This window comes from Macrotis lagotis, chromosome X (assembly GCF_037893015.1).
Source record: "Macrotis lagotis isolate mMagLag1 chromosome X, bilby.v1.9.chrom.fasta, whole genome shotgun sequence".
NCBI lineage: Eukaryota > Metazoa > Chordata > Mammalia > Peramelemorphia > Peramelidae > Macrotis > Macrotis lagotis.
The window spans coordinates 109,538,301-109,560,041 of record NC_133666.1 but is presented as its reverse complement, the minus strand read 5'-3'; the positions used below and the strand labels follow the sequence as shown (position 1 = coordinate 109,560,041).

At 34.6% G+C, this 21,741-nt stretch overlaps 1 protein-coding gene across 4 annotated transcripts in view; it reads left to right on the top strand.

Moving 5' to 3' along the window:
* The window catches only part of TJP2 (tight junction protein 2), a 179,470-nt gene that overhangs the window by 120,134 nt on the left and 37,595 nt on the right, over positions 1 to 21,741 (top strand). For all 4 annotated transcript variants that reach the window (XM_074199448.1, XM_074199449.1, XM_074199446.1 and 1 more), the window contains exons 2-7: positions 6,366 to 6,419; positions 9,193 to 9,317; positions 11,391 to 11,493; positions 12,724 to 13,276; positions 18,550 to 18,653; positions 20,012 to 20,165. In XM_074199448.1, coding sequence (XP_074055549.1) covers positions 6,375 to 6,419; positions 9,193 to 9,317; positions 11,391 to 11,493; positions 12,724 to 13,276; positions 18,550 to 18,653; positions 20,012 to 20,165 — 1,084 coding nt within the window. In that variant the 5' untranslated portion in view covers positions 6,366 to 6,374. The remainder of the gene's footprint in view (positions 1 to 6,365; positions 6,420 to 9,192; positions 9,318 to 11,390; positions 11,494 to 12,723; positions 13,277 to 18,549; positions 18,654 to 20,011; positions 20,166 to 21,741) is intronic.

Below are 21,741 nucleotides of genomic sequence, written 5' to 3'. Positions count from 1 at the left end.
ATGTGAATAGGTGCTAAGCAGTGGTTGAATTCAACTTTCATTTACCAAACCATTTATCAAGTGTGCCTATTTTGAAAATCCTTGTGCTAGACTTTGAGGGAGATATAAAGGTTATGACTCTGTACTTGCCTTCATGGAGATTATGTACTTATACAAAGATAGTTCTTCCTTACCTCGCATTCAATTTTCCTCAGTCAAATTTTTCTGTACATGTAGTTCTCTACAAACCAACTTTGAGCTTTGTAAAGAACACAAGAAATACTTTTCTGAATTTCCAGTGCCTATCACAGTGCCGGTACATAATCTTACCCCCATAGCTATAGTTAGTAAAGCACTTTACACATATTCTCCTTTTTGCTCTCACAACTACTTTAGGAGGGGAAATGCTATTATTATCTCCATTTTCCAGAGGAAGAATGTGAAGCAGGAAGGTTAAGTGCCTTGCCTATGGTCACATAGCTAGTGTCTGAGGTTGAGGTTGAACTCCATTGTGCCGTCTAGATGGCTGTAGTCATAATCTTAATAACATATTAATATAAAACTTTTTGAGTTGTCACTTCCTTGCTCAAAAATCTCTTTGGTAACATTCCTCATTATTTATATAATACAATACAAATATCTGTTCTGACATTTGAAAAGACCTTCTGTCACCTGCTTTCAACATACCTTTCTTTACTTATTTTATATTCTTCCTATTCAACAACTTTTGTGTCCCAGGCAAATTGTGTATTTCCAGTTCCCCCAAATTTAATACTGCATCTTTCATCCCATGTAAATGTGCAAGACTATTGCCTCCTGTCAACTTTGGGAAAGGAAAAAGAAAGAAGAAGAGAGTATGCATTTATGTATCCAGTTATCTATCAAAGTACTGTGCTAAAGGGGCGGCTAGGTGGCATAGTGGGGGGCGGCTAGGTGGCGTAGTGGATGAAGCACCGGCCTTGGAGTCAGGAGTACCTGGGTTCAGATCAGGTCTCAGACACTTAATGATTCCCTAGCTGTGTGGCCCTGGGCAAGCCACTTAGCCCCATTTGCCTTGCAAAAAAAAAAAAAAAAACTAAAAAAACTAAAAAAAAAGTACTGTGCTAAAGAGCTTTTTTATCTTTTTAAACAAATATCTCATTTGATCTCAGTTTCAGGTGCCATTGCATTTGTAAATCCTTTCCTGATCTTCCTAGTTGCTAAAGTTCCTTTCCTATTCAATTTTCTTTGCATTGTTATATATTTAGGTACATATTTAGGTACATGTTGAATCCTCTACTCTAGATAAATTTCTTGAAGTCAAGAATGGTTTCTTTCTTTTTTTTTTTAAATCTTTAGCATCCAGCACTGCTGAATTAAATAGTCCCTCTGCTGCTACAAATTACCACCATAAATCTTGTTTAAAGGATAAAGTCCTCATGGATTAAGTCCTTGCTCTGATCATTTTGATATTTCATGGATACTACAATGCAACATTTATAATTATCCCTAACTCTTACTACATGACCAACTAGCCCCCATATCCTTTTCTAATTATATATATCCTTGGTGATATTCATAATATTCTATGCCCTTCTGTCCACTTCTGTCAGCCATTTTTCAATAATTATGTTATTTTATTATTTGTCAACATATGGTATCAGCAGAGAGTATGGTGGTTAAAGATGAGTTTTTGCAGTGGTATATAATAAATACTTAATGAATGAATATTTAAATGTTGATTTGTGTATCATTCCCAAAGAAGTATAAAATAAAATATTTAGCTAAAAATTGCTTCTGCTTTGCCAACAGCTGCTCTGAATAGTAGTTAGAGAGGAAAAATGTATTCTTCCTGTAGTCCTGCATTTAAATTTCTCCAAAATCCCTAAGCAACTGTCCTGGCAACTAGACACAGATTATTAATAGCAAATCTATGACCTTTAGTCACTGATGTAGTTTTGCTAGATTCATATTAGATATCAGATGAAGACTGTTCAGTGATCAGATTTGAAGTGCCTGGGTTCTAATCTTTATTCCTCACTGATATCTTCTGGGACCTTCAGCAAGATCGGCAAAATTCTGATTTATAGTTTAGCAAATTTTATCTCTGAAATGAAGATTTTTACTTATTCCATATTCCAGAGAAGTTTTCTGAAGAATAAAAGGTTATGAAAATTTCTTCTTTCATAAGATACTATGTAAATTCTTTCATAAGATACTATGTAAATTCAAGGCATAATGCTGACTTTGAAGTGCAATGTATATCAATCTTCTCAACTGTACAACTGTAAATTGTAGTTATGGTAACCTGAGAGCTAAAAGGAGTCAGAAATAATCTAATTAACCCATTCATTTGACTGAGGAAGAAACAATAGCAGACTATAATTGACTTTTTCCTCTTTTTTTTTTTTTAGAATTTTGCAAGGCAGATGGGGTTAAGTAGCTTGCCCAAGGCCACACAGCTAGATAATTATTAAGTGTCTGAGTCTGGATTTGAACCCAGGTGCTCCTGACTCCAGGGCCGGTGCTTTATCCACTGTACCACCTAGCCGCCCCTTTCCTCATTTCTTAATTGGAATTTTTGCCTTCTTTTGAGGCTGATTTCTTGATTCCCCCTTATTGTTGGTGTTATCCCATTCTTCAAATTAGCTTATATTTATGAGTGGGAGATATTGATTGAAAGGGCTCTGCCCTATCAATGAAATGCAAGTTGCTAGAGTGGACAGATTTTTCAATTGTGAATTCTTAGAGGGTCAGAGACAAAGTTACTTTGGGGAATATAATTCTCAAAAAGTGGGGACTAGTTAGTTTTTTGTTTTTTGACCTCAGCACCAAGCACAAATCCTTTGAATATGGTAATCCTTAATTGATGTTTATTGAATTGAATTATTTTTTCTACTTAGTCATTTCTTCTTCCATTTTTCTAACTGCAAATTTGATATATTTGTCATGTAACTGGTATGACAATTTTTGAGTATTTTTAAAGTAATAAAGAACCTTTACTTTTTTAATTTGGCTAATATCTTGTTGAAACTTTCATAATTTATTAAATTGAATTAAGATTATGATTTACTTCTCCTCAAAGATAGGTGATATAATCTGAACCCTATTATTAATATCATTATTTTACATTATCAGTGCCTTTATATTTATATAATTTATTTCTAAATATGTCCCACCCAATAGGCTTTCCTTTGAAATAAGGGTAAACTGTTGAGCTAAGGCTGTGTATGAGATTATATACAATATCCTTCATCTACAGTGCTGATTTTTATCCTAGGTAAGGAGGGGAAGTGGTTTTCTTTTCTTCCTGAGGAAGAATGATCAGAATGTTACATTTAACTGGTTTTTGAATTGTCATTTCCTTGCTCAAAAATCTCTCCTCATGGTTTATATGATAAAATATGAACTCCTGTTCCTAGCATTTAAGACCCCTTAATGTCTAAAATGTCTACTGACTGCATTTTAATAGCCAAAGGAAAAGATTAACAGGTTTAGATAAAACTTAGTCTCTGCCCTCTTACAATTTAGCAAAGTCCTTTCTTTACCTTTTTAGAGTTGGAATGCATTATCTTGAAAGAAGGTTTAGGGGCAGCTAGGTGGCATAGTGGATAAAGCACCGGCCTTGGAGTCAGGAGTACCTGGGTTCAAATCCGGTTTCAGACACTTAATAATTACCTAGCTGTGTGGATTGGTCAAGCCACTTAACCCCATTTGCCTTGCAAAAACCTAAAAACCTAAAAACCTAAAAACCTAAAAACCAAAAGGTTTAGCTGAGAGTAGAAATAGAAGGACCAAGCCTACAAAGTTAGTATTACATCTGTCTGGAGCTAGGGGAAGGGTTCTGGAAAGCTTAAGGTGACTTCCAACAGTTGAACTTCTTGAAGTACAGAGATCTACTCACTGGAGAAGTTTTTTTTTTTAAGTTTAAATTTATTTTCCTTATTCATCTTTCCACATCTGTAAAGTGTGGATAATACCTCTATTACTTACTGCATAGTGGTTTGTGGAGATAAAGCAAAGTGGGAATGTACACTTTTATTTGAGAAGGAATCTATCTTGATTATCTTCCCTTGCCCCCCCCCCTCCACTTTCCAGTTGATACCTGAGAATCACGTCCTTTCCTTATTCCAATACTTTCCTGGATTTCCTGCTTTCCTGGATTGCTTTCCTGGTTGAGAATACACAGACTTGGGAGCACACTGTCTGGGAATTAGTCCATAAGTAGCTAGTCATCAATCACCAAAGAACTTTCCTCTCCTCCTTTCCCCAGTCAAAAGAATAGAGAAATGGTTGCCTACTGACTTGTTTTTATGCATATTATAGGAGGTCATTAGAACTTTGGGGCAAAATATCTATGAATTTCCTAATTGGTTAAAAGTTTGGTTATCCCTGTTAGGTGGACTAATCCTCTATGACTAATCAAAATCCAATGAATAATTAAAAGACACCAAGTTTGTAATTATGTTAGACTAACCTTGGATTATTATAAATAGGCTTTCAAAATTGGAACTGAATTTTTTTACCTTTGGCCTTACTGTCTAAAACTATTATTGATTGTACTTATGGTTTATTTAATTTGGTTGGATGAAATGATAAAAAGCCCAGAGGTATTTTGCTGTCTGTTTTTTAAAACAATGACAATAATAGACATTTTTATAATGCTATAAGATTCCCAAAGACTTCATTATCTATTGTCTCTTTTGGGATCTCTCTGTATGGAGTTTGGAAATTTTGTTATCATAGTAGACCTGGCTCTGGAAGAATAACCATTCTAGTAAGTTATTCCACACATTAATTAATTGACCGGAATTTTAAAAAAGATATGCTAATTTAAATATCATTACATTAATTTGTGAATATAATAGATTCTACGCAGAGATGAAATGAGAGGTAATTCTTGTTTCTTTTCTAATTTATTCTGGTTTCCTTCCCACAAACCCCACATTGATCCCCCTCTATCTCTGTTGGCCTGCTTTTAGAAAGTATGTGCTTTCAGTGATTTTAAAGCTGTATTTCAATCACTGTGCCTCTTTGAAAAGCTCACAATGAAAAGCCTCCAGGCCTGAAAGGCTCAAGGAATTGGGGTGGGTGGTAGTGGGGAAATCCTTATAGGAAATTCATACAAAGTGCTTCTAGTCTTTTTAAAATATTTTGTCTTCTTTAAAGATCCATGGGGTAAGAGGGATTGACTGTTTTCTGGTGCTGACAGGGGGATGGTTGTCATTTTTTCTATGAGCAACCAGACTGTTGCTACTCTCTGCTCCAATGCAATCCAGATCTTCCTTTGTCAGTTTGATTCAGGCAAGTGTAAAAGAGATTTCCTAATTACTACCATAAACTATTGAGTATTTGAGTTACTGGAAACCAGGGAGATAGCATGGAAGAAAGAAACTGTTACACCCTTCCTTCCAAAAATCCTTTTGTTCTCTTTGTTTTCCTATAACTGTTAGCAAGCCATAAAGTTCAGGGCTATCTTTTATTCTTACTTTGGTTATTACAATTTCATCTGAAGATGTCAAATTGACAAAGGAAATTATCAAATGTGAGCAGTGAGTGAGAGAGGGGTAGAGAATCTGGAAATCTAGATTCTGATGACTTAGTGGTCAGGCTGTTTTTTTCCTAGTTGTGTGTGTTATAAATGAATGAAAAGAAAAACCTGCTAGAGTTAAGAGAAAGTTGTACATTTTATTCACAAATCTTGCAAGATACACCTTACAAGGTACATGTACTTTACCTAGGTGTGAAGTGCGAATTAGTCTTGAAAGTCAGATAATTTATGGTCTTCAGAAACTCTTTCCCCTCCCTCTTGGATATTCATAGGCTCTCAGAGTTTGAGTTACAATCTAAAAAGTCCACCTATTCCATGACATGCCCCTAATATGATCCCCCCCCACATCATCCAAAGCATGATATGCTAATGAACCCCAATCATCACAGGGGGTGTGTGAGTTAATATTTAGTTACCTAATTGCAGTAGCATTAGGTCAAGATCTCTAGGTCATTCTTGACTGGTTGAGAATCAGTTTGGGGTTGTCTATCCCTGGAATAGGATTAGGAAAACTCTTCCAGTCTTGTGATTGACTGGGCCATTCCCCCTTTGTAATGGATTCCCTAAGGGCTCCCCTCCACACCCTGTGAAGATCTACACTCTACATTTCTCATATGTGACCTTGAGTATTTAATCTTTTTGAGTTCCATTTTCTGACTTCTCTATTTCCATTTTAAAAACCCAAACAAACACAACTTTAAAGTTTTATTTACCAAAAGAGTAGCTTAACTGGTTCCTGTGTGTTGGGATTCTGTGAGTGTGTATTGATATAATTATTAATTGATATGATTATTTTGGTCTCAGTACATGTTCTGCTGTGCTTTCTGTCTAATTGGTTTTGTTTATAATATTATAGGCTCCAGGCATGGAAGAGCTGATATGGGAGCAATATACTGTGACCTTGCAGAAGGTAAGTGTATTTTCTGCCTTTCAAATGTTGAGGGAAGGAATGAAGAAAGAAACTAACTAGTATTTATTAAGTGCTTAATGCACCAGGCACAGTGCTAACAGATATTATCTTATTTAATCTTGACAACAGTCTTGTGGGGTGGATGACATTCCTATTTTGAAGTTGAAGAAACTGAGGCAGACAGGTCTAGTGACTTGCCTATCATCACATAGCTAGTAAGTGTCTGAGATTTTATGACAGGGGAGGCTAGGTGGCTCAGTGGATAGAGCACCGCCCTGGAGTCAGGAGGACCTGAGTTAAAATGCCACCTCAGATACTTAATAATTACCTAGCTGTGTGGCCTTGGGCAAGCCACTTAACCCCATTTGCCTTGCAAAAAACAAAAACAAAAAAAAAAGAGATTTTATGACAGAGTTCGAGATAACCCCACAGGGGTCATTAAATTTATATACACCTCCTATGTCTGTATTTCATTCTATATAGTTATTTTTGGGGTCTTCAAGAATAGAACTAAGCTTTGTAATTTTTTGTCTTTATGAAATCAATTATCCTTGCCACTCACTATTTATTTATTTGTTTATGTATTGGGATTAAGTGACTTGCCCAAGGTTAAGTGATTTACCCAAGGGTATATAATTTTATATATATAACTATATAATTTTAAAGGTAGCAATAATCATTAAAACAATTGATACTGGCTAAGAAATAGAGGTTAATTAGTAGAATAGAATAGGAACACAATATACAGAAGTAAATCACCACAGTACTTAGATAAATCTAAAAATCCAAGATCTTAGCAAAAACTGCTAGGAAAACTGGAAAGCATTCTGGAAGAAACTAGACATAGAACAATATCTCACATTATATACCAAGAGAAGGTTAAAATGGATTCATAAAGAGTCATTTAAGTAAATTAAGGGGGCATGAAAAAAATTACCTGTGATATATGTGGGTAAGAGATGATTTTATAATCAAATGAGATTGATAGCACCTCTTTTTGTAGTGGCAAAGAATCGGAAATGGAAGAGATACCCATCAATTGAGGAATGGATGGCTAAACAAGTTATAGTGTATATAATTGTGAAGAAATGATGAAAGGAATGGTTTCAGAAATACCTGGGAAGACATGTCAACTGATGCAAAGTAAAATGAGCAGAATCAGGATAACTTTATACACAGTAATAGCAATTTTGTAGATGATCAACTCTTTAAGACTTAGTTATTTTGACCAAATACAATGACATACAACAATTCCAAGACTCCTGATGAAAAATGTTGTCTGTCTCTAGTGAACTGATGAACCAGATTGAAGTACATTTTTTCACATTATTTTTCTTGCTTTTTTTCAATATGACTAATATGGAAATATATTGTATGACATCACATGTAAATGAGTATCATTGCCTCCCTTTTCAGTGGACTAGGGAGGAATAGGAGGAAGAAAGAGAATTTGGAAATCAAAATAAATTGAATGACAAAAATAAAAGTATTAATAAATACTCTTAAAAATAAATAGATTTTTTTTAAAGAGAGATATATTTAGGGAAGAGGTGAGTCATTTTTGTACTACAGTGGCACTTCCAAGAAACAGCTTAGTGCTAGAACATAGAGAATTGGTTAAGACCTATTCAAATTCTATCTCTAGCATAAGGGCTGTATGATCCTTAATTTTTCAGTTTTAATTTAATTTTTCAGTTCTCTAAGGCTACTCTTTAAGATTATTGTTTGCAGATTTGCATTTGTTGAAGGAATTTTCTTCCTTAGGATTCCAGAAAGCTCTCAATTTTTGGTCTTAAAAATATTTAGGATCCCTTTAGAGTTTTAACAATTAAATTAAAAGACCAGGGCAACTAGGTGGTGCAATGGATAGAGCACCAGCCCTGACTTCAGGAGGATCTGAGTTTAAATCCAGCCTCAGACATTTAATCGCCTTGCTGAGTGACCTTGGACAATTCACTTAATCCTTTGCAAAAAAAAAATTGCCTTGCAAAAACAAAAAAAAGACTCCAAAATTATTGAAGACCAAGAACTTTGTTCATGTTGCTTATATCAATATTTACTATATTGGTTATTAAAATAAATAAATGTATAAAATATTCATTTCAAAAGAACAATTTTTATGGAAAACAATTTTTCCAAAATGAAAAATTTATGAGGATGACATTGTTTTACAAAATATTTTTGCAAATCTAAAGTTATTGATTTTATGGAAGACAGCATATCAGCTTTAGCCTTTATTCTGTTGCAATATGTTGCTTTGATCACAGATATTAGCTGGAAAAGGGAGGAATATTTTTATTAAAACATTAGGCAAATATTAGTTTAGTATAAATTATGAAAATTGTTTTGACTTTGAAGACCCAAATGAAAGGGTCTCAAGAACCCTCAGGGTTTCAGACCACACTTTCAGAAGTTTTTGCCCATATCAAAGAGAGTGTAGATCTACTGACATGAAAAATCTTTCTGTTTCAGATCAGGTCAGGCAACTCAGTTGATATTTCCTTTACTACCAAAATAGTGATGTTAGTGCTAATTAACACCTTGCATCTTCTGCTCAATTGAATCACCGTCCTGGTCTATATGATTATTTTTACCTCTTAGAATTTAGATTTTGAAATTATAATCCTGTCTACAACTGTGGCATACTTTTTGACTTGTTGGTCCTAGCAATTGGTTTGACATTTACTCCTATGAGTGCTTATATTGAAATATGAATGTTTTACACATAATGAATCTCTGCTCACTTTTCTCATTCACTTTTTCCTCATAAAAGGATTCCAAAAGGGGATTTGGTATTGCTGTGTCTGGGGGAAGAGACAATCCCCACTTTGAAAATGGTGAAACATCAATTGTTATCTCAGATGTACTTCCTGGGGGGCCTGCAGATGGACTTCTTCAGTAAGTATTTATTTCAGATTTGTCTACAGATTAGAAGATTCTGATTTGATTAAACTTGATATTGTATATAATAATTTTAAATTGATTTCTTTTTACAGTTTAAAATGGCAAAGGACATGGAAACTGCACAAGCTTTATTAGTAGTAAAAAAAATAGCAAATGAAAATAATTCTTAAGTTTTCATCCAATAAGCTAGAAAAATAGATGTTAAAAAATTCAGTCTTAGTGGGGGTATGGTATAATGGGCACAGAAACATTGCTCTTAGTATTGTAAGTCTTCTTGGATCACATGTTGGAGAGTGTTTAGTAGGTAGATTCTACTAAAAGCCAATGAGATCTCATTTCACCTTGCAGTCTTGCATGCATAATGAAGTAAGGTTTTCAAGTTTGACCTTTTTTTTTTTAGCAGTCTGGTGAAGTGTATGGGTCTTTTCTCTACATAATATTTTAAAAATATATAAAGTAAAATACATAGTATTACAAAGAAGTAGAATACTGTTAGTAAAATATACATTTTATTTAAAAAGCTAATATATTGCAGGTTAAGAACTCCTGGAGCTAGGCTCTCTTAATCTACCAAAAAAAAGTTTTTGTTTTGTTTTTTTCCAGAAAACAGATATATAAGGGCCAAAGAGCCCAGTTCTTTTTTTTTAAGTTTTTTTTTTTTTTGCAAGGCAAATGGGGTTAAGTGGCTTGCCCAAGGCCACACAGCTAGGTAATTATTAAGTGTCTGTTTGAACTTAGGTACTCCTGACTCCAGGGCCAGTGCTCTATCCACTGGGCCACCTAGCCACCCCAAGAGCCCAGTTCTTTATAAGGTGTTTATTTAATGTTAACTGGTCTGGATCTGGTGTAGAGGAGAATGACTAGAATCCCTGCCTCTATCATGTTACCTAGCCTAAAACTCAGGTCATTAGCACCATCTCCTAGATATTTCTGGTTTCCAGTCTTCCTCTGTTTTTTTTGCACTATCTCACTCAAACTACAGCAGATCACAAGTTTTCTATATCCTCTTTCTTTTCCAGGTCACCTTATTCTAATGTACCAACTTTTATGTATTTTAAAAGGGGGACAGCATTCAATAATTGGCAAAAGTGTGTTTTGGAAATTGTAGATATTTTTAGACTTTTCATAAATTGTATTTTAAATTTTTTTTAAATATTTTTCTTCCTTCTGAATCTTGGCCTTGACTCATTTCCTTTATCTTTGTTGTAACTTTGACTGGCCAAGCCATGTCTTAGCCCTCAAGTATCCTTTTGAAATGATGATTGGGAATCTTACACATATTTACTGTGAGAAAGGAACACACTGTTTTCCCATATTACTATTCTAGCTCATTCATTCCTAGAATGTCTTATATTGCTCATGGTTTATGAAAAATCCCTGAACTGTTTCCTTTCCCTTTCAGGGAGAGACACTCCCCAAAAGCATTTCAAAGGATATTGACTTGCTTTATGATACCTCACCCTGCTCCTAAGGCTTTCTATGCTCTGACCTTTGAAAGCTATGGTTCTTGTACTTCTTCCCACCTCTCTATTATGATGGCTTTGCCTGAAATGCATTTCTCTAATTAGACCTTTTTGATGACCTGGCACCATCTAGATGGACTTATCACCAAAGCCTATATCCTACTTTATATTATAGTCTTGGAGTCTTCATGCCCATGCCAGATCACTGACTCTGTGGCATGCATTCCTTCCTGAGATGTTGTATTTTTAGTATTTTTGATCTTTCTCCAGTCCCCTACTTCGACTGAATTGATACATATATCCTAGAGCTAAACAATAATAAGAATGTTTTTCTTCCTTGGTATTTAACCACTTTTGACTATTTTAAAGAAAAGAATCACTAGGCTCTCCCCTCCCACAATGAGTCCTAAAGACTATGCTTTATATATAAATAAAAATTTGTATACAAATGAAAACTACATTGCCATAAAATAATATCACCATATCTTGATAACTGAAAAAAGTTAGTGTTTTAAATTTGCTTTATGCTTAGGATTGACCTAAAATTATTTTAAATGTTTAGATGAGAAGGTAATCACAATTCATTTTATGTTTTTATTTATAGAGAAAATGACAGAGTGGTTATGGTTAATGGCACCCCCATGGAAGATGTACCCCATTCGTTTGCTGTTCAGCAATTGAGAAAAAGTGGGAAGATAGCTGCTATTGTAAGCCTGGATTCATATTCAATTTTATTTCAATAGCTTTTTGTTTCTATGTCCAAAAGAAAATTACCACTTTCGACTGTCTGAAGGAATTACATAATCCAGAATCCAATTACTTTTCTGTTTTCAGTGCTATTTTTTTGTGTATATGTGTATGTGCTTTGAGTTTTTGAGTGGTCAGAGTGGTTTTTAATTAAAAGAGAGGATGGAAGAAACTTTGGGGAGGTTTTTTGGGTTCCCCCCTTACTATCTCCTTTAAACTTATAAACTGCTGAAGTGTATCATTCTAGATTCAGTAACAATTTGTTTTTGAAAAAATGAAATAGCTTGTGAAAAGGTTAGCATATATAGCAAGAGTAAAAAATAAAATAGGATAGAGTATTTAAGGCATTTTAAAAGACATTTAAAAGGCATTATACATAAAGGGAATAAAATAAGCTTACTTGAATAACAAAGCATGATGGCACCGGTCCTATATCAATAGTGAGCTGAATATGTAAACTAGTAATCAAAGGAACACGTTTTATTCTATTTTTCTAAAAACGTGCAAAAATTTATTTTTCTTTCTTTACATCCACACATAACTAACACTTTGCATCTCTCTTGAAACCCTTGTATCTAAGGTCTATAGCAAAGTAAAACAAATGAAGACAATGATCATATCTGACAATACAAGTCTCATTTTGTACCTTCGTATTTGTTTTTTGCTGCATGTGTTAATTGTTTTTTTGGCAAGTACTCAGCTTTCCCATGATAAGCAAATTCACATATAAAAAAGAAACAAATTTTATTTTTACTACTGTCCTTTGGTATATGATGCAGAAGTTCGTAAGAAATTCAACTAAGTTAACATGGAATGAATGAATATAATAAAAAAAATTTCAATAACTAACTGAATATAAACTCAAACACATATAGTCTATCTTTACTAGACTAGAAACACTTGAAGGAAAGGAATTATCTACATTGTTAATTCTATATTAGAAATAAGTGATTGGGGCAGTGGATAGAACACTGGCCCTGAAGTCAAGTGGACCTGAGTTCAAAACTGGCCTCAGATATTTAATAGCTCTTTAAAATTGGACAAGTCATTTAACTCCATTGCCTCACCAAAACAAAAGAAAAAAAAAGAAACATGATTTGTGAGTTTTAACTTTGAATGGGAGCAGATTCCATAGGAATGGTATTCTTATGATTATACTACATTTTCATCGCAAGTACTTGTTTCATTAGGTTGTCAAAAGACCCCGCAAAGTGCATCTCGCTCCTCTAAGGGATCCTTCCATGGATCCAGATGATCGGTCTTTCCATGTAATGGATGACCATGCAGAATTCGATGGCAGAAGTGCCCGTAGTGGATACAGTGAGAGGAGCTGGCACAGTGGCAATGAAGGACGTAGCCGCAGTTGGGAAAATAGTCCTGAAAGAAGACTTCCCTATGACCAACCTCGTGGCCGAGAAAGGAGCTACAGTCGTGAGCGGAGCCGGGGCCGGAGTCTGGAGAGGGGTTTAGATCAGGACTATAGGAGAGACAAGAGCCGAGGCCGAAGCATTGACCGAGATGATAGTTATGACCGTGGCTATCGAAGGGATTACAGTCCATCTGCAGAGTATAGCCAGAGGCATCCCACTAATGCTAGATATGAGATAAGGAGGAGCCACAGTCGAGATCAACTGCATTCCCGAAGTCCCACTCCTGAGATGCGGCGTGGGTCAGGTCACATGGAGCAACATGACATAGAAAGACCCATTGATGTTCTTTTGACAAAAAGCAAGTCCAATGAAGGTAGAGATGATTTATTTTATACAAATCTTTCTTGAAATATTATTCTGATATTAAAATGTTTTCTTTTTAAAGACAAAATTCCAAAGGTACATTCCTTTTAAAAGGAGATGATTTCACAAGAGGTCAGAGGATAGGGTATAAAGGAGCAGAGTGAGGTATCATAAAGCAGTCAATATATTTTGAAATACTTTTGGGGAGAGTCTCTCCATGAAAGGGAAAGTTCTGGGATATTTTTTGGGGGGGGTGTTGTTTTGTTCTAAATAAAAGAGTTTAAAGTCTGGTTATGTAATATTGGTCATAGGATAGAAATTCATAGGTTTAGAACTGGAAAGGACTTATTATCTAGTCTAAGACTCTTAGTTTAAAGGTAAGGACACTGAATCCCAGCATGGGGAGGTAAGTTGTCCTAAATAAGTAAGGGAGCCAATATTTGAACTTACCTTTTCTGAAACCACATGCAGTGAATTTAATCTGTTTTGAAACCTGATTCAGCTAACAAAGAATCATGATAGCACAGGTTTGTCTTTATAGTCACTTGTTTTCTTCTCATACTTCTCTTTCTCTTCTGACTGTTCAAATTGAAAAAGAAATAAATGATTTATGATGGGGAGAGGTCTGTATTGTTTACCCCAGAGTAAGTTGTTTTGCTTTAGAAACTGCTAATGAAAGCTCCCTAAGTCTTTTTAAGTGATTAGATTTATTCTCTTTGAAAAAAATACATTTTGGAGCCCTTTTTTACCACACAAATGTCTTTCTAATGTTCTTTCAAAAGAAATCTCTGACAGCTTACAGAAAAAGGACCGGAGGGGAAATTTTGACATACATACACCCCACTGTTCTTCCTCATCAGTGATTATTTCCCCAGAGAATCTCCTCTCCAAGCTTTTAAGTAAAAGAGAAATAATCATATGACACACAAGAGTCTGTTTACATACCTCTTTTGTTAAAAAATATATATCTAATTCCTAAAGTTAGTTATGTATACTATAAAAACCACTAAGGTTAATTTGGTGTTTTGTTTGTTTTTTTACAAGTATGAGGTTTTTTTTTTTACAAGACTTTATTGACATGGGCCAAAATAGCCAATCACTTATCCTGATACCTTCTTGCTTGTCTTGAATTAGATTGATGTATCTCCTGGTTAGCCCTTCCTGGCTTCTGGTATTCTCTACAATAGAGCTTATAGAAATGTCTTGTTTATCTGTGCCCCATTTTAGCAGGACTCATATCGACTTTCTAAGAAAGAAGGTAAAATTCTTTAGCCTTAAAACATCAAGGGTGGGGGGGCTAGGTGGCATAGTGGATAAAGCACAGGCCTTGGAGTTAGGAGTACCTGGGTTCAAATCTGGTCTCAGACACTTAATAATTAACTAGCTGTGTGGCCTTGGGCAAGCCACTTAACCCCATTTGCCTTGCAAAAACCTAAAAAAAAAACCCACCAAGAAATATATAGCTTTAATTGGTGTTCCAGATAAACTTCATATTAGTTTGGGGATATTTTTTGGGGGGGGTTGTTGTTTTGCTCTAAATAAAAGAGTGTAAAGTATAGTTTTATAATTTATAGCCTTGGTTGATTGAGGGATTATGCAGGAATGTTATTTTCTGGGACCAAATTTAGAATGTCACATTACTAAGAGTGAAAGCTAAGAACTCTCCTTTCAGCAGGCTCTTTTGTTAGCACTGTTACTTGGAAAATTCAGTTTAGGGGAGAGGGTAGAGATTCTGTGGAAGCTCTTCATCATGACAGGGCACAAAGCAAGTGCCCTTCCTTGCCCAGATGAATGAATGACTTAATGAATTCACTGCTATTATAAGGGCAGTGTTCAATGCTGATTTTTCTCCAGTGGGTCATGCCAAGGGTTAAATTTCATCTTACAGAAGTTCCCACATATACTCTAGAGAAAAGATTTCTCCGCTAATCAGTATCATTGACATCTCTCAAACATTTGTTTCTTTCTTCTCTCTCTCTCTCTCTCTCTCTCTCTCTCTCTCTCTCTCTCTCTCTCGCTTAAAATATTCTTCCCCCTACCTTCAAAATAAGAGAAATAATATTTAGTTATGCTGAGATTTTTTTTTTAATGTTAAACAGAGTCACCAAGAAATCAGTTCCTACAAGGGCTAGATTCCTCCATTTGATACTGGAAAGGTCATTGTGTTACTCAGCTGACAACTCCCAAAATTTACATAATTCTCCCCCCCCACCCCGAAATTTTCAAGCCACAGAATTAGAATTGGAAAGGATCTCAAAGACCTTCTAGTTCTCACTATATCTAAATAACAATCTTCTCTACAATTTCACCAACAAAGTGGTCTTATAGCTTCCATTTAAAGTATTCTAAGTAGAGGAGAACCCATCACCTCTTGAGGCAGCCCATTTTACTTCTGGGCATTTTTACTCCCAGGAATTTTTTCTTTCTTTTAATTTCTTTGTCACTTCTAAACACCCCACCTCACCACTTCTTAGACATTTGTTCCGTGTCCATTTACAAGTCATTTAATCTCTCTAGTGCTCCTGAAAAGCTCAGCATGAGAGGAGGGAGCTTTATCTAAGGATTTCCTCATACTGTTAAGTTAAAATGGTCTAGTTTCTATACTGATATCTTTTAGAGTTCTGGCTTTCTTGACTTTTGTCCCTCCCTACTTTCTCTTACCTTAGTAAGGTAAGTTCACTGGCAAGAAAGAAAGGAAATAGAAAAAGATTACATTTTAGCATTAAATGTGTTCAAGATTTACTTAAGGAACTCTATCAGGTAAATAAAATTTATCCAGAAAAGCAAGGAGGAATGTAAAAAGATTGTTTTTTCCTCTGACTTAAAAAAACCCCATCTAATATGAATTCTGGCTCTGCTGTTTATTGCTAATATGTCTTTGGGCTATTTTAATTTTATTTCCTTGGCCTCTGTTTTTACCTTTACTATAAAATTCATAATTTTCTTTGAGTACAGAATTCTATGATCCTTAGGCTTTATTGAATAATTATTGTACACCTATCTTACATAAGATGAAAAAAGTGGTTATAATGGTGATAATTGGGTCTGAATATGAGAACTCCTGGCTAATGATGATGCTTGCACAGCAGGGTTCCTTCTCTTAGGAGTCCTCATCAACACTTATTATGTTTTAGGTACCATTATAATCACATTCGATTCAATTTCTTATAATCAATGGATTAGGCACTGTGAATATAACTGCCTTAAAGGATGGAGGAGCTTACATTTCACTGGGGGAAAAAGCCAAACACATGCAATTTTGTGGCATCTAGGTAGCAGAGCACATACACTCCTGATTAAGGTCTGGTTAAAATTAAAATGTAATTGAGAAATAACTAACAAAATAAAATTAGGTGATGTTAGTTTTTGGTTTTCTAAGTCATGGATGTGACCCAGTAAGTTTTACATATGTCTAAAAGTGATAGAGGGCTTATCTTGGAGTGAAGATGATCTTAGTTCAAATACTCTTCAGAGACTGTCTATGGGTTAGTCAACTTATGTCAGTCCTAGTTTCTTCTTATATAAAGTGAGGATAAATATTGCATTTACCTTAGAAGAGTTAAGAGAATTAAAGGAGATGATTCATATAAAGCATTTTGTAAATTTAAAACAACAATGTAAACAGAAGTTGTTGTTATTATATAACAGTTGTTATTTTATTTTTCAGTGCAGTAGAGAACTTAGAACTAGGTGATCCAGACAGGTCTAATGTAAGGGCAGCTAAGTGGTGAACTGGATAGAGTGCAGGACCTGAAGTCAGAAAGACTCATCTTCATGAATTGAAATCTGGCTTTAGATACTTAGTTGTATGACCCTGGGCAAGTCAGTTAATTTTGTAAAATGAACTGGAGAAGGAACTAGCAAACCAGTTCAGTATCTTTGCCAAGAAAATTCCCTGAAAGGGGTCACAGAAAATCAGATAAAACTCATTAGCAAAGGGAGATTGCACTTTAGTTAACCTTGAAGGGAGATAGATTTTTCATATTTATATTAAATAATAAGATAATTCATGACTTGTTAGAGCTGGGAGAGTTCTTGGAAGTTGTCTAGTTTTTCCAATTATACTGTTGAAGAAGTCAAGCTGAGTTAGAACTGGAATTTAAATTTGAGTTTCTTGACTCTTAAGTACTGTTTTCCCTACAAAATCAGAGAAATGATACATTGTTTTTCAAAATGAAAAAAAAGGATGAGATAGAAGTTATAAATCCTCATTTTTAATTCTCCTTTCCCTTCCCCTGGGGGAAGTACTAAATCCTTAATACTTTAAAACTTATAGCATCATCATAAGATTTATTTTTTGTTTTTTAGTTTTTTGCAAGGCAATGGGGTTAAATGGCTTGCCCAAGGCCACACAGCTAGGTAATTATTAAATGTCTGAGGCCAGATTTGAACTCAGGTGCTCCTGACTCTAGGGCTGCTGCTCTATCCACAGTGCCATCTAGATGCCCCTATCATAAGATTTATAAACTATCATAAACTTCTGTGCTGATCCTTCCCTACTTTTTTTACTTTAAAAGTCCCGAAAGCTTATATTTTTCAGTTGTAGTAGAACAGAAATCAGATATTATGAATGTGATATTTTATTCAGAATTTGTTTCTATTTTTGAATATAAAAATGAAAATTTGAGGTAATATTTTTTAACATTAAAATAGCATATTTTGAAAGTTGGATATATGAAATTTTAAATGCTATTAGTATTACTTAATTCTATAAACAAGATGTATCATTAGTAATTCTGCAGTTCTTCAAATACCAGTTCAAACCCACTAATAAAAAATATTTAAAAATTCAAAATACTACATTTTTATTTCTTCCAAGTGATATAGCTAAAGGGGAGCTTCTCTTCCTTTCCCATCTCAGTTTATTAAGATAACCTTAGGGGATAGGGGTGGGGGGGCAATAAAGTTAGAGATATCAGGAAAGGTTTCTTTTTCTGCAGAAATGATTCTTAACCAGAATCTTAAAGAAAACAAATATTCCAAGAGTTAATTTAGGAATAAAAACTTAAATACATTTTAAAAAACTTTAATACATTTTAACCTTTTTCCTTTCTTTGTTTCTATCGAAATTTGGCCTTAGAGTTTTCAAATGACACCATGTTCAACCTAACAGATTTCTAATATAAAAACTAAATTGTGTGGCATGTAAAATGGGTGCCTAAAAGCAGTGCCAGGTATTCTAGAAGGCTGAGTAATGGCTTTCAAAATGTGTTTTTACCCAATTATCTGAACTAATTCAGACTTTCTATAAAGCCTAATGGTGTATATGTTTTTAATTTCTAGAATATGGGCTCCGACTTGGGAGTCAGATTTTCATAAAAGAAATGACTCGAACTGGTCTGGCAACTAAAGATGGCAATCTTCATGAAGGAGACATAATTCTTAAGGTAAGGGTAAAAGATTATAAAATGACCATATGCTGTTGGAAAGTCATTCATGTAATTTACTTAATCATGTGACTATGCATTGAAAAAAAAATTCTTTTTTTTCCTGTGAATTGGGGAGTGGAAGGAAGAGAACATATTTCTTCTTATTTTTTTTTAATTTATTTTAGGTTTTTGCAAGGCAAATGGGGTTAAGTGGCTTGCCCAAGGCCACACAGCTAGGTAATTATTAAGTGTCTGAGACCGGATTTGAACCCAGGTACTCCTGACTCGAGGGCCGGTGCTTTATCCACTGCGCCACCTAGCCGCCCTGAGAACAGATTTCTTTTAATTTTTTGAAAATAGAAAAATATGGGAAGTAAAATGTTGCATGCACTTTTAGCTTTCATTTTCTTATATAATTGTTTTTACTTTATTACAAGGAGCCTTTTATGATGTAAAAGTAATCTATAAATGTTATAGTAAAAATACAAAATATTGATAAAACTTTAAAAAATAGTAATGTAAGATTTTTAGAGTGAGCAGAAAGAAGGAAATGTTATGGGGTTTTTGGTGTTTTTTTTTTGAAAAAAAAAGACATTAGGGGGCAGCTAGGTAGTGCAGTGGATAGAGCACTGGTCCTGAAGTCAGGAGGACCTGAATTCAAATTTGACCTCAGACACTTAATAATTGCCTAGCTGTGTGACCCTGGGCAAGTCATTTACACCCCCGCCTTGCAAAAACCAAAAAAAAAAGACATTAGGAATATTTGTACTTCCAAGAATTTCATTAAAAGATCTTTTGTAATGGGTTGTATCATTAACCCCCCACAAGTTAAGTACTTTCTCCTTTTCCTTTGATGCTGTGAAAACTTGTATTACCTACAAGGAGAGAGAGAGAGAGAGGAGAGGAGAGGAGAGGAGAGGAGAGGGGAGGGGAGGGGAGGGGAGGGGAGGGGAGAGGGGAGGGGAGGGGAGGGGAGAGGAGAGGAGAGGAGAGGAGAGGAGAGGAGAGGAGAGGAGAGGAGAGGAGAGGAGAGGAGAGGAGAGGAGAGGAGAAATTAAGAAAACAAACACAAATATGCAACTTGAAATAATTTTGCTTGAGACCTGAATCACTTAAGTCATCCCATTGATTCAGATAAACAAAATTTTTGTCTTGAATTACGGGTTTGAACAAGCAGAATACAGTTTAAATGGACAATAATTGCTTTTTTTTAAAAATACAAATGCTGTTTTAGAACAATTAATTTTAAAGCTGTGCTTGTCTAGTGGAATCTTACACTTTTATTTGAATATTTAATAAATCTGGTGGATTTCTTGGAAGACAAAATAATTAGCTTTTTTTCTGAATATTTATATTGTACATAATGCTGTTCACAGATCAATGGCACTGTAACAGAAAATATGTCTTTAGCTGATGCCCGAAAACTGATAGAGAAATCAAGAGGGAAACTCCAGTTAGTAGTCTTGAGAGACAGCAAGCAGACTCTAATCAATATACCTTCACTCCATGACAGTGACTCAGAAATAGAAGGTAAGTTATCATGTATGCTATGACATAAGATGAGTCTCATTTAAATAATGATACTGTTTGCTTTTGTTGACATTCATATAAACATCTAGAAAAGGAAGGATAGAGATTTATGTAAATTCAAGAAATAATTAGAAAATTCAGTTTCATATTTAAATGTTTATACTTTAATTTTAAAAGGTCAGTAATAATTAGTTTGACTAATCCTTTGGTCACAGAAGTTTTCATTTGAAAATGCATTTACTAAGCTATTTTCTAATTGTTCTTCCTTGTTACAATTTGTGACATTCAGCAAACAATTGAGTGTAAAACCAAACTGAAGAGGATAAAATAAAAGTTTGAATAAAGTTCTGCCCTTGTTTTACAATATCCTTGAAATTTAGAGGATAATAAATAGGTATAATTTAAAAAATTATATTATATCTATATATATATATATTCTAACTTTAAAAATTTGAGGATGGGGAGGCAACCAGGGTCAGGTTACTCGCTCCAGTCACACAGCTAGTAAGTATCTGAGGCTAGATTTGAATTCAGGTCCTCTCGGTTCCAAGGCTGGTACTCCATCCTCTGGGTCACCTAGTTACCCCAATAAATAGTTCTTAGTTCAAAGGAAGAAGATGTTATGCCTAGCTCATTGTTTGGGGGATGGTAAGAGAGGAAAACATGGATCCTGGGAAAGGCTTCCTGCTAGAGGGAACATTTATGCTAGGTTTATGTAACTGCATAAGCAAAGAAAGGGAGATAGGAAAATGTAGGGGGAACAGTTGAATGGTTCAGATTCCCTGGTACTTAGAGTGGATGAATTTGAATAATATGAAATAAGCTAGAAATGTAGAATGGAGTAAGATTGTGGAAGAACAAGAAATTTGATTTTTTTTATTTAGTACCTACTGTAGAACCCTTGAAGATTATAAATAGCAGAATGGCATGCCAAAGAGTGTGGTAAATTAGGAAATTTTAATCTTGCAAAGAAGTGAGTGAGATGGTCCAAAGAAACTATAGGCATGGAGATAAATAAGGAAGTTAGACTAAACAGGAACTAAGTTTAACTTTAACCAGAGTGGTAGAAGTAGAATTAGAAAGCTGACAGATGAAATATAAAATGGAGGTGGAATTATTAATAAAATTTGGTGATGTGGAAGTAGGAGGGAGATTAGGAATGAATGAATGATAACTTTAGGGTTTTGAGCCAAGAAACTTGGTTCTGTTCCTAAATCTGCCTCCAGTTACTTCTATAACTTTATATAATAATATTGTGTTTTACTAGGTTACAGTTTTTTCACTAATAGAAATGAGAACATTGAGTTAAATTATCTTTAAAGTTCTTTCTGGTTTTTTAAAAAAAGTATTCAGCTAGGATGAGTATAGTTTGGAGGCTTATGGGGTTAGAGATGTTGGCATAATGTCATATCTAGATGATACTGCCAGTCCTGGTAGAAAAGATTGGAGCTAGAAATGAAGATTTGGAATCCTTTTGTACAGAGATAATGATTAAGGCCATTCTCTTGGCGGAGTATAAAATGGTGAATTTTTATATACCTAGCACTTTACATATGATCATTTCTTTTGATTCTTA